Source organism: Conger conger, chromosome 1 (genome assembly GCF_963514075.1).
Source record: "Conger conger chromosome 1, fConCon1.1, whole genome shotgun sequence".
Classification (NCBI taxonomy): Eukaryota; Metazoa; Chordata; class Actinopteri; order Anguilliformes; family Congridae; genus Conger; species Conger conger.
The window spans coordinates 59,231,239-59,245,729 of record NC_083760.1 but is presented as its reverse complement, the minus strand read 5'-3'; the positions used below and the strand labels follow the sequence as shown (position 1 = coordinate 59,245,729).

Below are 14,491 nucleotides of genomic sequence, written 5' to 3'. Positions count from 1 at the left end.
CTGTCTGTGTTTGGCTTTTTCAAAAGTAAACTCTGCAGCAATACAGCCCCGCCCATCTGAAGGCCCTGCCCCCCATGGACTACAGCCATATGTGGCTCGTGGACCAAAGCCATCTCTGATGTCTCTTTACATTTTGGAAAGAGTACAACTTTCTTTTCATCATTGTGGTGCCATATGATGCTGGATGGAAAACTGTACTGACAATGTATGTTACTAAATGCTGCTGTTGCATCATTTGTCCTTGGGCTCCTACTCATTAGTGCACATTGGACCCTCAATGGAAAGAAAAGGCTCGCTGCTCAAATTGTTTAAATGCTCACGCAGAACGTCTTTCTCAAAAAATTATTTTATAATTTAAATTATTTTTTAATTTTCTTTATCATTCGAATGTCATTATTACAGAAGCCCTGTTATTGACGGGAGCTATTTGGGCAGGCAGGTGGCTAAGAGCTAGAGGCTGACTACCAAATGGAAGGTTGGTGGTCCAATCCCTGGCTTTGCCAATTGGGTGTACTCTAGTTGTGGGCTAGCGTAGGTGACCACCAAAAGTACCCTTTTGCAAGGCACTGAAATGCATAACTGCATTGTGGCTGACACTCCGTGGCTGACACTCTCTGGTCTCTCTGATGATGCCTGTACATATGCAAGAAAAGAAACAAATTCCAGTTACAGTGTGTTAATTGGAAATAAAGTGATCTTAATTTTCTGTCCCCAGGAGAGACCTGGGGTGTAGAGTTTGACCGTGTAGATGAGCTGTTTATGGTTTCCCTGTGGAACAGCTAAACCATGTCAAGCTGGGAGCTGGTCTGAACTGTCAACCAGCTACCCGCTATTTCAAAACATAGCTGGAGCTGTTTTTTTCAGGAGGGTTTACACCCCTGGCTCCACCAGCACAGGTGAACAGAGCTACTGAGAGAGAGTCAGGCCAGTGAAAATAAATGAAAAACTGCAGTCACCATCACTGTGTTCCCTTTACTATTCCTGTCATTAATGTGTGGCTTAACCCTGCACTATACTCAGCATGGGCAGTAGAGCTTGTCTGAAGGACTGCATCTGATTTTGGATTGTTCTGTTTATGTTTGCATTGTAGCACGGAGCAGGAGAAGGGGAGCATATCTAATGTTTATGAATGGATTGTCCCTCCGGTTACTTTTGTATCATACACAAAATATTGTTTCCGTCATCAAAGCATCCAAACGAATGAAACATCTGTCAGCGCCAGTGCACACGGCCTGCATTTAGGCCAGTACAACCCAAGCCTGAACTGCTAGGGATCTGCTTACTGTCTACATTCTTCCTTCATTAAAACTAGATTACTGAGCTACAGCATGGAGTTGCCTCCAAGCTAAACAAGACCCGTCAATGTAGATCCGTCTGACTTCATATGGCACGAAATGCACTCTGTTGAGGGCAGGCAGCAGATTCTGCTGTTTCAATTAATTCCTCCATGACTGTGGAATCCCGCAGAAACAAGCACAGGACTGAACTTCCTGTTGGGCTAAATCAGTTCACGTTCTAAATGCACAGTGCTTCGTTTGAGTAAATGTAGATTAGTTTGAGTGCAGTGTCCTCCTAGCATGCAACACTGCTGTGTGTGAAAAGGTCAGGTCAAGAAAAAAACTATTAATGAAGAAAACATGACTTCTTTAAAGATATATTCCACCAAAACATCTATAAATGTAATGGTTTTCTACTTACATCTGCATCAATCCAGATGTTTTTTGTAAAAAAAAAAAAAGAATAATGTTCCCTTGTGAGCAAAGATATGCATGTCAGTGGTTAAAAATAATTTAATATCAACTAATAATGAATAGGGGGGTATATAATTAATTTTAAAGATATTTTCTAAGATACATAGCCACTATGTAGAATTCCATAGCGATTCACCCAACTTCCTTGAGTTACCCACAAGGAATTGAATTTCCACTATACTGGACTGCACTCTCAGATGGAATTACACGGAGGGTTACTCTTTTCAGTGGTGAAATCACTTTAAAAGTCCTGGTACATAAGGGTTAGGGAGATGGAATATTTGGAAAATTATTGCATTTTTGCTTCACAACACGCTAATACCTGCAGGCAGTTCAAATGGGTATAACTTGCACAGTCATTATGTGGTCAAACTTAGCGAATAAACATTGTGAAGTGGTGTTTTAAATGGCTGTAGGTTTTTGCCTATTGGATGGCATTGCATTTGCCAGGTCTGATCTCATAGCTCATTTAGAACCTTTACTTGGGGATGTATATGAAAAAAACTTTACGGATTGATTGATAACGCTCAGTTTGAGTAGAAAATTCTAGGGTGGAATATCCCTTTCAACCAGAAAACCAAGGAATGTTGAAAGATCATTCAATCAGCCAAGAACTTGTGAAACAAAATGAACAGCGCATTCCCATTTGAATTGTGTGGGGAAATACATATTACAATTTACAAAATTCTTGTGCATGAAAAATATGAAACCATGAAGGTATGCACATAATACAATACGGGCTATTAAAAAATGAGTTAAAAACCCAAGTAAAAAGGGAAAAAGTTCAAACTGTAAAAGAATGCTAATCTTACTCAAAAAAAAAAAAAAGAAAGAAGTACCAGCATTCTGATCATATTGCCTGTCTGTGCTGTGCTCTTGAGATCAGACTCCATGGGGAAAGTAGATATATTTGTGCTGACCTCTCCAGTGTGTGTCGTGTGAAAGCGCGCAAGGCTTGTTAGTCCTTCAGGAGATGGCAGGCTGGGATGGCGCCTTCGGTCTGAGTGTTCCATGGGCCTTCCTGCTCAAATAGGGGAGAGGGGGAGCTACTGTACAACTTCAGACACTTACATAGTCACGGTTTTAATGATGATGTCTGGTTTAGAAGATCATTGATGAGCTCAGAGACCTTTAGTCTGAATAAGTTTATGATTGTGTTAGTATGAGTTGATACATATTGAGTTTATGTAATAAGAATGCATCATGTACATACTGTGATACAGAGAACAAGCTGGTCTGTGCATCCAGACTCTGTCCTCCTGCTTTAATGGTATCTAGTACTTTTTGAAGCCATGCTTGGAATGCCTCAATTCCACCACATTCCCTGGTAAGCTATTCCATCTACAGGTATTAATAACTGAAAAAAATCAATATATTCTGCTATCAGTGGCATTTACCTAATTTACTTACCCAAGCAATCACTTTATTAAGTTACCAAATAAATTCTGCCCCTTTATTCTTCTAACAGACCTCAACCTGAAATGCTTTTCATAGTCCACATGCATTAATCGCTCTTCAGTATTGAAAAATAAAACCTTCACCTGGGTCTCTTTTTTCTGAACCTGAAGAAGTGTGTTTCCCCATAACTTTTAATTGTCATACCTGGAACCAGACTCCGGTCAGGTGTGACATGCGCAGCTTTTCATCTATGCAGGAATTCTTCAGCTGTAAAGGAGCTCCAGGAAGTAAGAAGCGGTAGCTAAGCTTTGGCATGAGTTTGTAATTTTTCAGGTCAAAGTTCTGAGCCCCAGGCCATAGATGGATGAATCTGCCTCTTTCTGGAATGAATATTGTCCTGAAAAAGGCACGTGGAGTGTGGTTGGGGGAGCGCAGGGTCTCACTGACCACGTGAAGCATTTTGCTCTTGTTTCCATCTCAGCCTTAATTTAGTAACAAGAGTTTTCAGACATTGATGTACAAATGTGGACCGGGGTGGACCCCATGAGTTCATTATCTCAAATCTACTGGGAAAGAGAAAGGACTGAACCTAACAAGGTTAAAGCTTAGCATCTGCTTTTTTCCTCCTGAAAATACTTGGCCGTAATATTTCTCTGTAAATCTGTGTGCCATTTGAGCTGTCCCCTGTAGTTTACTCCATAAATCTTAGATTTAAGGCTCAATTATAGGTAATTTTAAGGGCAATTTTAAGGTTCCACAGTAGATACTGAATATTGGACAGTATGATGCATTCTGGGACAAACGGTCCAGTTATGGCCATCCTGTGACCCTACTGCATGAATACTCTGTGTTCTCAGAATATCATTATGATACACATTACAGGCCCAATGATCCTGAAAGAGCACCAACTGCATCAGCCTGTAATTTGTGGTTATAATAACCTTCAATTGGCTGGCTGTACGTAGTGTACACTGCTCACTTGCTTTAAGCCCTTATTGCTGTGTTCACACCAGACTTGCCAGCAGTAACAATAGGCCAAACTCCAAGTTTGTCGAACTTTCCCTCAAGTTTAAAAAATCTTAACCTTTTCAATCAACCTTAGTGGTAAAGACCACTTGACAGAAAAATGGAAATCGACTTTCAAACCTCAAAACCTCCACATCGAACCGCATCTAACAAGCTTAGTTGTGAAATATGGTTGCGGAGAGAATCCCTAATAGAGCTGCATGTCTGTTAACACACACACACACACACACACACACACCATTGCCTTCCATCTGGGAGAGCACACCACGTTTGCCTTGGCATTCAGCTCCTTGTCTCCCCCTCCCCCATCACAGAGTCTGAGAGAAAATGAAAATGTTGTCAGGATTCTGACAGTTTCTGACAGTCTCTGCGACATTGTTACGGAGAAGCTAGTGATTACAGGACTCATGGAGTGTCGGATGTGAGGGTGAATGACCCGGGCCCTGATTAAAGCACTTTTCGCAGAACAGCAGGTCAGACAGGTGATCACTCTCACAGTTTCTCAATATTCGACACTGCGTGTGAGCCGAGCTCATTCATACCCTGCTGTTCTCCTGCCCCGCACCCCTGTACCCACCACAGGGACACTCAGCTGCCCAAATTCCCCACACATGACCTGCTTTAGAATTGGGGCTCGGCCTGGGGGTGGTATGCTCTGTGATCTCAGAGGGTCTCCACAGATGGGACGTGTCTGGAGTCTTCTGCCAGCTGGGGCTGCACGTCAGCGGAGGGGAGGGGGGGTGTGGGGGTGAAATAACCATGCCATGGATTAGGTCAACCAGGCCTCTGAGTAACTGGACCATGAAGAGCCAGGGTGTGTCTGAGTTCGGTGCCAGCTGGTCTTTGTGCCACGACGCGTCGCCATTCAGCGCACTGCGCCCTGTCCCGCGATCTGCGACAGCTCCGTAGCGCGAAACGCCACGACAGCCAGTGAGCACTCCCGCTATTTTCTTTGGAGTCTAGACAGACACCGTGATCAGTTAAACAAAAGGCGCTGACTGGTATGCTGCTGCCGGACAGTCTGGGACTAATACAAAACGGGAGCGACCTCACGTTTCTCCTTCCCCTGCTGGACCAAGCACAGCCTGCCTGTGGCATACGCTCTGTGAAGAGAGAAGGGGGGTCGGGGAGAGAAAGAGGGGGACAGAGAGGACGAGAGGAAGAGGAGGCGAGTGAGTCAGAGGAGGACAGATGGAGAGAGAAACCGAGGGGAGAGAAGGGGAAGAGGGAGAGTTAGGTACAGTAAATGAGTCAGACTCTCCTCCAGCTGTTGCAGTTTGGTAAACCCACTCAGGGTCAACGCCGGCCAAAACACACTGCGAGAAAAAGCCAAGATCACAGGCTAAGATATGCCAATTTGTTTTTGCTGCCATTTTAATACAAACATTTTGTCACTTCTTTTGGTTGAGTGTGCTTATAGCTTTGCAAGTGCTGCTTATTTTGTCTTCAGACATGTAGTTTATTAAGAGTTATGGTGTATTTGTGTCCGTGTGTGTGTGTGTGTGAAACACAATTTAATTTGTGTGTAATGATGCCTTTTAACCTTTTTGATCTCAGAACTTTGGCTTTGGTTGGACAGATATAGCTCCAATGTGCGTCATGCCCAGTTTTGCTCCTGGGGAAAGGTTTTATTTCTTCAAAACGTTGGGGTCTTAGAGTCCTGTAAAGGGAGGAAATGTAAACAACACAAGCCAGAGGAGTTATGGTCTGATGGATTTAAGAAGTGCATTGAACTGTGAAGGAAATCAAAGTGTTTTCCTCTGTATCGGAAAATCTGATTGTATCCTCTCACCACGCTGCTACCAGTGGGGCCCTGTTGTTGTGTTTGTGGAAGTTGAGCATATGCAGGGGTATATTTCATTTTTTTCACTCTTTCATTTCAAAGAGTAATTGAAGGTATGTGTGTCACTAGTTATGATGCACATTTTTCCTCCCCTGCACTGTGGAGACCAACCCACCACCTACCTGACCACTAAAATCTGTCATGGATCAGGGAATCAGAACCAAGAGATCCAGGTGAGAGTGATTAATCATTAGGAGACACACGTAATGTCTCCTAATGATGATAAGGTGTGGGAGGCGTGGGTAGGGAACAGGTTCAGTGCAAACGAAGAAACACAAATACATACAAACAAACTACAAGTTTCTAAGTGGCACTATAGTCAAAGTTAAACATGACACATTTCTTCAAATTTTAAAGCAAGATTACTTTTTATTTACATTATTTACACTTTCAAAATAATAAAAAAGGGAATAGGCCCTGAGCAAAAGTTTGGGAACCCTGTCAGTTAGTACTTGGTAACTCCTCCTCGGGCAAATATAACAGCTTGCCCTTTTAATTTTTTATGATTTGTAAACTGTAAAAAATGAAAATAAACAGCAATCTTGCCTTCTCATGTTGAACTTTTTTTCATGTTTAGAGTTCAGGTTTGCTTTCGATCACATACAGATTCATTATAACAGACATTTAATTTATTTTTTGCACCCCACTGTACATACAGTAACAGAGATCTAGAGGTACAGGACTCTTTTTGGTACCTGTGTGGCCCATGAAGTAGGAGAGTAGTTATACTTCTGGTGGTTATATTTAGTGACTCAACCCTTCTTGGTGAATGGATTGACGACAGGGGTGACTACGAGTACTGTATATTCTCTAATCCAGTGGTTGCCATTTGAGTGTTGGAAGCAAGTTGTTGTTTGACAGAGTGCAAGAAGGTGTAAATGCTGTATGAGAGCCATGCAATTGCAGATCCTTTTTGAAGACACTGCTCAAGAAGGGGGTTGCCCTTTTTGCTTGAAAGATTTAGAGGTATTCATTTTTGGACTAATTTCTCTTTGCTTTGAGACAAAATGTTAGTTTGATGTTATCTTGTTCATGATTTGCAGGCCATACCACAGTGGCTACTCCCAAATCTTTCATCTTACTGAAGGGAATTGCAGTTGTTTTTAATGTTTTTTTAAATCTTTTATCTTCCTGCCAGTGTGTTTTTTTTAGAACCAGTCTTTCATGTTCTGCCACGGCTGTGACCAAATGAGGTAGTTCCTTAGGGTGGTGTGATTTTTAGCTAAACTGCTGGGTTGGGACTGACCGCTTGGTGGAGTGAACCGTAGTTCTCCTGGAACGAAACACCTGTGGTCACCGAGCTCTTGGGCGGGGAGGGAGGTAGGGACGTGGTGGAAGCTCTCTCGCATGGTTCACCTCGCATCAACTCGACTCAGCCTTTGTGAGGGAAGCAGAAAGCTTCATGTCTATCACTGTATCCCTCAGCAGGGAACAAACAAACTGAGGTCAGAAATTGTGTGTATGTACATTTGTGTGTGTGTGCGTGTATACGTGTGTGTGTGTGTGTGTGTGTGTGTGTGTGTGTGTGTGTGTTTATGTGTGTATCTGTTTCTGTGCAATTGTGTGCATTTTTCAGTGGGTGTTAACAATAATATTATGATTCTGGTTTTGACTGATAAACACTCAATTTGATATAGTTCGGCAGGCTTTTATCTAGCATACGGCCTTTTGTTTCATCTCTGCAGCCCTGTAACTATTTCCAAACGTAACTCCAACTGTTTGCCTGACAAACTGCGTCTCAAACCACATCAGCCATTTGGATTTCCGTCATGTGCGTCTGTCCAAATCACATGACTTCCTTTCATTTGTGTACTCTATTTCTGCTTGACTTCACTCTTTTCCTGCCCGGCCTTCCCCTCAGCGTTTACACAGCTTATAAGGGAGGACATTGATTGGCAGGTCCCAAAATGTGTCTCTTGGTGTTGGCGGGCTCAAGTTAAAGATAGGGACACGCTATTTATACACCTCCGCCCCAAACCGCTGTACTGGCATTCGATAGGCTTTGACATATGCTGAGGGTTGCCAAGCTACCTACAAGTTCCCACAGCAACTCTGCCAGCAGTAGGGCCTTTGTGTTGCCCAGAGTGCCACCCACTCCAGCAACCCAAGCCCTCATGCCCCCCCCCCACCCCCCACCCCCCTCCCACCACCACCTGTGTGCCAAAGGCCTATCCCAGAGGCTTGCCCGCCATTGATGTGGAATCTAATTGCTATACTGAGCCCATTTCTATTATAGTGATGGAGAGCTTTCAATTCCGGAAAAGTTGTCCCATTAATTAGTGTTAATGAGATGGGAGTGTGCTATTAAACTCCTGCCATTCCTTCTCTAAAGCAGGGTTAAGTTACTCTCTTCTAAACGGTCATGAATCCTGTCTGTGTGTATGGGACAAATGTGTGTATGTGTGTCTATGCAGTATGCTGCAATACAAATATATCTCAGGCTCTGTAAGATTTAATATTTATTTGCATGAAGGTTTTTTTATGTATTACAAAGTCTTGCAAATATACCAATGTTTAGTAAAGTGTTCTCATATGATCTCCAGATTATGATGACACATTCCATTTTTTTTGTATCCAAAACTAACTATTGGGTTATGAAAAATAGAATCTTCCCTTTTAATTTTAAAGAAGGTTATAATTCAAGCTGGCCTTATGTTGGTCACTGTGAATGTCCTGCCAGCTTTTGAGAATCCTTAAAGGGAAAGTTTCTTTTTTTTCATAGCTTTTTAAATATTATTTCTGATATAGTGTAATAATGTTTTTTTGTTGGCCCAGTCAGTTTATATGTACATTCAAAAATGTTTGCTTTTTAGATTTTTAGATAAGTTTCTGATGACCTGTGGCCTTTACAAGGTACAGCATCACTGTATTTGTTTACAGGTATAGGGTATTTTTAGGTTTTAGTTGCTAGTTTCAATAAAGAAAATATATTGTACTGCAAGTAACTCCAAAGCAGCATGTTGTCTTTTTATGCCTCAAGAGGTTGTACATAAGTGTTTCAGTGTTAAGATTTGTGTGTTTGCTGTGTGTGAGAGAATGTGAGTGTGTAAACTTACAGTATGTGAGTGTGTAAACATACAGTGTGAATGTGTGTGTGTGTGTGTAATCTCTATCCCTCAGTGTGATGTATGCAGTAATAATTCTCCACGTGGCTCCACGTGCAGCAGTGTGTTTATAGTTCTTCTGTCCACAAATCACAGTACAGTACACACGGACGGGCTGGGCCGGGCCAAACGCCTGTTGGTTTTTATAAATCTTTAATATAACTTTTGGAAAGCACTTGTGGGCTGTGCTCTCTCAACAGTGCCAATGACAGAGCTCTGTTTGGATGATGAGGAAATTCGAGGGAATAATTCTACTTCTGTGGAACAGTGTATGGTGGTGTAGAGCTCTCTGAACCACACCCCTGCCCTGGAGATGGAATGGTATGAATTGGAAGGGAGGTGGAGAGAATTCAAGGATCTCAAATAATGCTCAGCCTTAAGATGCAGTTATACGGCATTATACATGTTGCTGTGCTATACCATACTATACCCCTCATAAGTAATTACAGTACTGTGCAGTCTTAGGCACCCTAGACTTTATCATATATATGTTTATTTTCTCTGTGTGTGTGATCAAGGCTGTCTGAGATCAGAAGCAAGGAGCCAACCAAAGTCTGCAGAAGAACTGTGGCATGTTCTCCAACATGCTTGGAACAACCTCCCTGCTGATTGTCTTATAGAACTGCAGGACAGCGCTGGCTATCTCAGAGAAGTGATGCAGTTTTAACGCCGAAGGATGATCACAAAAAATATTTGATTCAGTTTTTAACTATTCTGCCAAATTACTCAAATGTAATGCAAAATGTAATGCATTTATTTAGGACTTTTCATTGTATTATTTTTAAAATAATCTTATTTGTACAAAATGTTATACAGGTGCCTAAGACTTTTGCACAGTACTGTATATCAGCCTTTTTAATTTAATCTACATGATAGATTATAAAACAAAGGGAATATAATATGATCGTTCTGCTCAACTGCAAATAGTGTAATTACAGAGCAAATTTTATTTTATTTGATTGATGAAGGTTAAGGAATGTTCTGGAAGTTGAATAATTGTGCATCATAAGCAAACGCTGAATATCAAAAGACAATTTGGAGGGAAAGACAACGGAGTGAATCTTTCATATTCCAGACATAACGTATAAAATGAAACTGTTTACTGTCTCAAAAAAATGTCCTTTTTAATGCCTTATCATTGGCACTTTTTAAGCAGTAGCAAATGTATAATTACCTTATACATATCTCTGCATTAGCTATAGTAATTTCAGCATCCAGACTAGTCCGGTGTTGGGGACCGACACCCCTGCCAAAAACTGAAAAGACTGATGAGATTGTTGATTATACTGATAATGGTGGATTATACCAACATTTATATTGCTTTACAACTGACCGTTCCTAAACCCTGACCACTCTCAGTCAAAACATTTCTTCAAGACGGTGCTACCGTACCATTAACCCAGTTACCACAAGAAATAATAGATTGTTGCTGGAGATCAGATACCATTTCCTCGAGCCGACAGCAAGCCTAACCTTATGCTGTTGAACTCTTCATTTGGGCCTCCAGTCACAAAGTGCTTTGATAATGACGGCATACATTTCAATCGTGAATAAAAACAGCGACTTCAAAGAAATGCAAAGTGAACAAAGTAACATTACAGTACAACTACAATGTTACCCACTGAACATTTTTTTGTTGTGAAAAGTTAGTGAAATGTCTTTATTGGGTTTATTTGGATATAATCTGTGTATGTCAAAACGGCTCTCAAACTACATGTCCACTCCACTCTAGATGTCAAGATTCTGGCTTTTGCTCAAAAAGTAACTCCAGGTGCCTAATGGTAAAAAGTATCACTTGAAAATTACTGTTATTTGTCTTTTAACTGAATAGTTACCAGTAAACAAAATTGGATGTCTTTGGAGATGTTATGAAAGTTCAGTTGGTGATAAGATCTCCCACATAACATTAGCCTAGCCAAATCCACTTATGTTTCTGAAAATTTCTCCTCAACTTTGGAAAAGGAAAAAACACAATGCCTTCAACATGGTCAGGGTATTTTGCGTCCCTATAGCAAGTCCCCCAGGCACATCTTTTTACCATTATGAACGATAAAAATCCCTTTGCTTATCTATATCATAGTTTGATGGGCGCCGAACTGTAAATACAGTCGAAAGAGGATTATATGTGTGTGACTTAAAGAATGTATTGCTGGATTTAGTACTGTTGACCTTTACCCTCCATCCTCCCAGGGATGGCCAGGAGCCGTGGGTTGGGTGGGAGTTGCACTGTCATACCATGACCCATTGGTTATAGGTTATATTGCATCTTCACCACAGGGACGGCTGTGGCTTGGCAACGCTCTCATCAGTCTCTCAGTATATGTAGCCAACAATATATTATCTGTAGTTTCTAAATTAGCTTATTAAATATCTATCAGCGGTCAGGTCTGGTGATTTATGTTATGTCACAGAAGACACTTTATTGCATCATATGCTTTTCCAATTCACAGCCCCTTTACAGTCTCTCCGACTTTTATAGCTAAACCTCTTAACATAAGTAGATATAAAAGTGTTATTCACTTGAAAGCCTGCTCTATGAGTGTTGATTTTGTTTTAGTAGGGGCTGCTCCTCTGCTCTCTCCTATATTACCCTCCCACAGACGGCTGCAGAGGCAGCCAGAGAGGCGGTGGCGGGGGAGAGAGCCGTCTCGGCCTGCTTTTATTAGGAGTAAAAATACCGCTTATCGTGTCCCTGGCCCACGGAGAGACGTTGCCACGTTTGCTCTGGGGCGGGGCTCTCAGTAACCCGGAGGAGAACGTGCTGTGAGTCTTGGTGCAGTTGTTATTTTGCAGAGGGGGAGAGGGGGCGGGGGAGTGGGGGGGTGCTGCAGTTTGGGGGGACCTCTGGCTCTAAGACTGTTATTGTTCTATTCTGCAGCTGCTGTTGCTCTGATAAACCTGATAATGGAGGGTGCATGCACTGTATGTGCTTTTACTTTTGTAATACAAGCGCTCATGTAAACTCAGACAGTGAATCATGTCACTCCTCGTCTGTGGTTTAGGGTTCTGAGCACAGCAGGCAGCTCCCTCATCAAGCCACTGATCCCAGATCAGCTGTCAGGGATGCCACATCTTTCGCTCAAACTTTTCAGTGCTGTCAGGACAAGATGTTTGAAGCAAGCAGATATTATATTTAACTTATTACAAGATACTTATAAACATTTTACACATTGTATATATGTGTGTGTGTCTGTATGTGTGTGTGTGTGTGTGTGTGTGTGTGTGTGTGACAGGGTGAGTGGGAGTGGGAGTGTATATGTGAGAATGTGTGTGCTGTATTGTAAATGGGTGGGTGAAAATCAACTCATGTAGACATACATATTCAGGAGTATTGCTGGTTCATAGGTGTACAGGTATTCAGGGGTAGTGCTGGTTTATAGGTGTACAGGTATTCAGGAGTAGTGCTGGTTTATAGGTGTACAGGTATTCAGGAGTAGTGCTGCTGGTTTATAGGTGTACAGGCATTCAGGAGTAGTGCTGGTTTATAGGTGTACAGGTATTCAGGAGTAGTGCTGGTTTATAGGTGTACAGGTATTCAGGAGTAGTGCTGGTTTATAGGTGTACAGGTATTCAGGAGTAGTGCTGCTGGTTTATAGGTGTACAGGTATCCAGGGGTAGTGCTGGTTTATAGGTGTACAGGTATGCAGGGGTAGTGCTGGTTTATAGGTGTACAGGTATTCAGGAGTAGTGCTGGTTTATAGGTGTACAGGTATTCAGGAGTAGTGCTGGTTTATAGGTGTACAGGTATTCAGGGGTAGTGCTGGTTTATAGGTGTACAGGTATTCAGGAGTAGTGCTGGTTTATAAGTGTACAGGTATTCAGGAGTAGTGCTGGTTTATAGGTGAGCAGGTATTCAGGGGTAGTGCTGGTTTATAGGTGTGCAGGTATTCAGGGGTAGTGCTGGTTTATAGGTGTACAGGTATTCAGGAGTAGTGCTGGTTTATAGGTATACAGGTATTCAGGAGTAGTGCTGGTTTATAGGTGTGCAGGTATTCAGGGGTAGTGCTGGTTTATAGGTGTACAGGTATTCAGGAGTAGTGCTGGTTTATAGGTATACAGGTATTCAGGAGTAGTGCTGGTTTATAGGTGTACAGGTATTCAGAGGTAGTGCTGGTTTATAGGTGTACAGGTATTCAGGGGTAGTGCTGGTTTATAGGTGTGCAGGTATTCAGGGGTAGTGCTGGTTTATAGGTGTACAGGTATTCAGGAGTAGTGCTGGTTTATAGGTGTACAGGTATTCAGGGGTAGTGCTGGTTTATAGGTGTACAGGTATTCAGAAGTAGTGTTAGTGTATAGGTGTACAGGTATTCAGGGGTAGTGCTGGTTTATAGGTGTTCAGGTATTCAGGAGTAACACCGCTGTCTCCCTGCAGGGCATGGCCTTCTCCCTGGAGGAGAGGCTGCAGTTGGGCATTCACGGCCTGCTCCCCCCCTGCTTCCTCAGCCAGGACGTCCAGCTGATGCGGGTCCTCAGGAACTACGAGATGAAGAAGGATGATCTGGACAGGTGAGTGAACGAGGTGATGCTGAATCTCAACACACAGGTGACCCCACCCTCAGTACACACACATGCGCGCATACACACACAGGTGACCCCACCCTCAGTACACACACACGCGCAGATGCTGTACACACCCAGGTAACCCCACCCTCAGGGCACACACGCACACACAAACACACACATGACTCAAAGCCGGACTTTTGGACTGTTTGTAGAATGGGTCAGATCCTCTCATTGACATGCTGACAGAAGCAGGCTACTTTCAAACAGGGACTAATTTTTCTTTCTCTCTCCCTCTTTCAAACTCTCCCTCCTTCTATGTGTTGATTATGGTTTTGTCAACACAGCCGGTATCATTGGCCGGTGCTCAAGTCATTAAGAATGACATGGTGTTAATATCCAGCCCCAGTGGGGTTCAGCTTCTGGCCTGGTCTGAGGAGTCGCTCGGCATGCTGGGATATCAGCGACCTTTGATACGAACTCCACTGGAAGGACGGGGTTCCAGACTGAGAGCCACATCTGGAAGAGTTTATTGGGGTTTGTTTTTCAGGGGTGGGAGGGGGGCTCCTTCAGCACTACAGCCTTCATTCACACCATCAGGCTCTCTCTCTCTCCTCCTCTTCCCCTTTTTCCCCTCTCCTCCATTCATTCCTGCCCCTTTGTTTTCTCTTTCATTCAGGAAGTTTGTTAATTGCGAGAATATGAGTGTGCTCACTCATTCATCCAGCATATCCTTCATGGTCACACATTCTCTCAATCACATTTTGGGTTACAAAGCGGAGCATTCATTTGAACTGAAATAATAAAAGATTCAGAGCACACACTTATTCACACGCCCGCTCTTTGCGGACTTCCTTACTTGGTAGGTC

The 14,491-nt window shown here is 42.7% G+C and overlaps 1 protein-coding gene across 2 annotated transcripts in view; it reads left to right on the top strand.

Annotated features, from left to right (window-relative positions):
• Positions 1 to 14,491, top strand: part of me1 (malic enzyme 1, NADP(+)-dependent, cytosolic) — a 79,604-nt gene that overhangs the window by 19,167 nt on the left and 45,946 nt on the right. Inside the window, exons 1-2 of one of the 2 annotated variants that reach the window (XM_061251818.1) lie at positions 7,329 to 7,463; positions 13,495 to 13,628. In XM_061251818.1, coding sequence (XP_061107802.1) covers positions 13,498 to 13,628 — 131 coding nt within the window. In that variant the 5' untranslated portion in view covers positions 7,329 to 7,463; positions 13,495 to 13,497. Of the gene's footprint in view, positions 1 to 7,328; positions 7,464 to 13,494; positions 13,629 to 14,491 lie in introns of those variants that run through there. The other variant, XM_061251811.1, reaches the window with a different exon arrangement.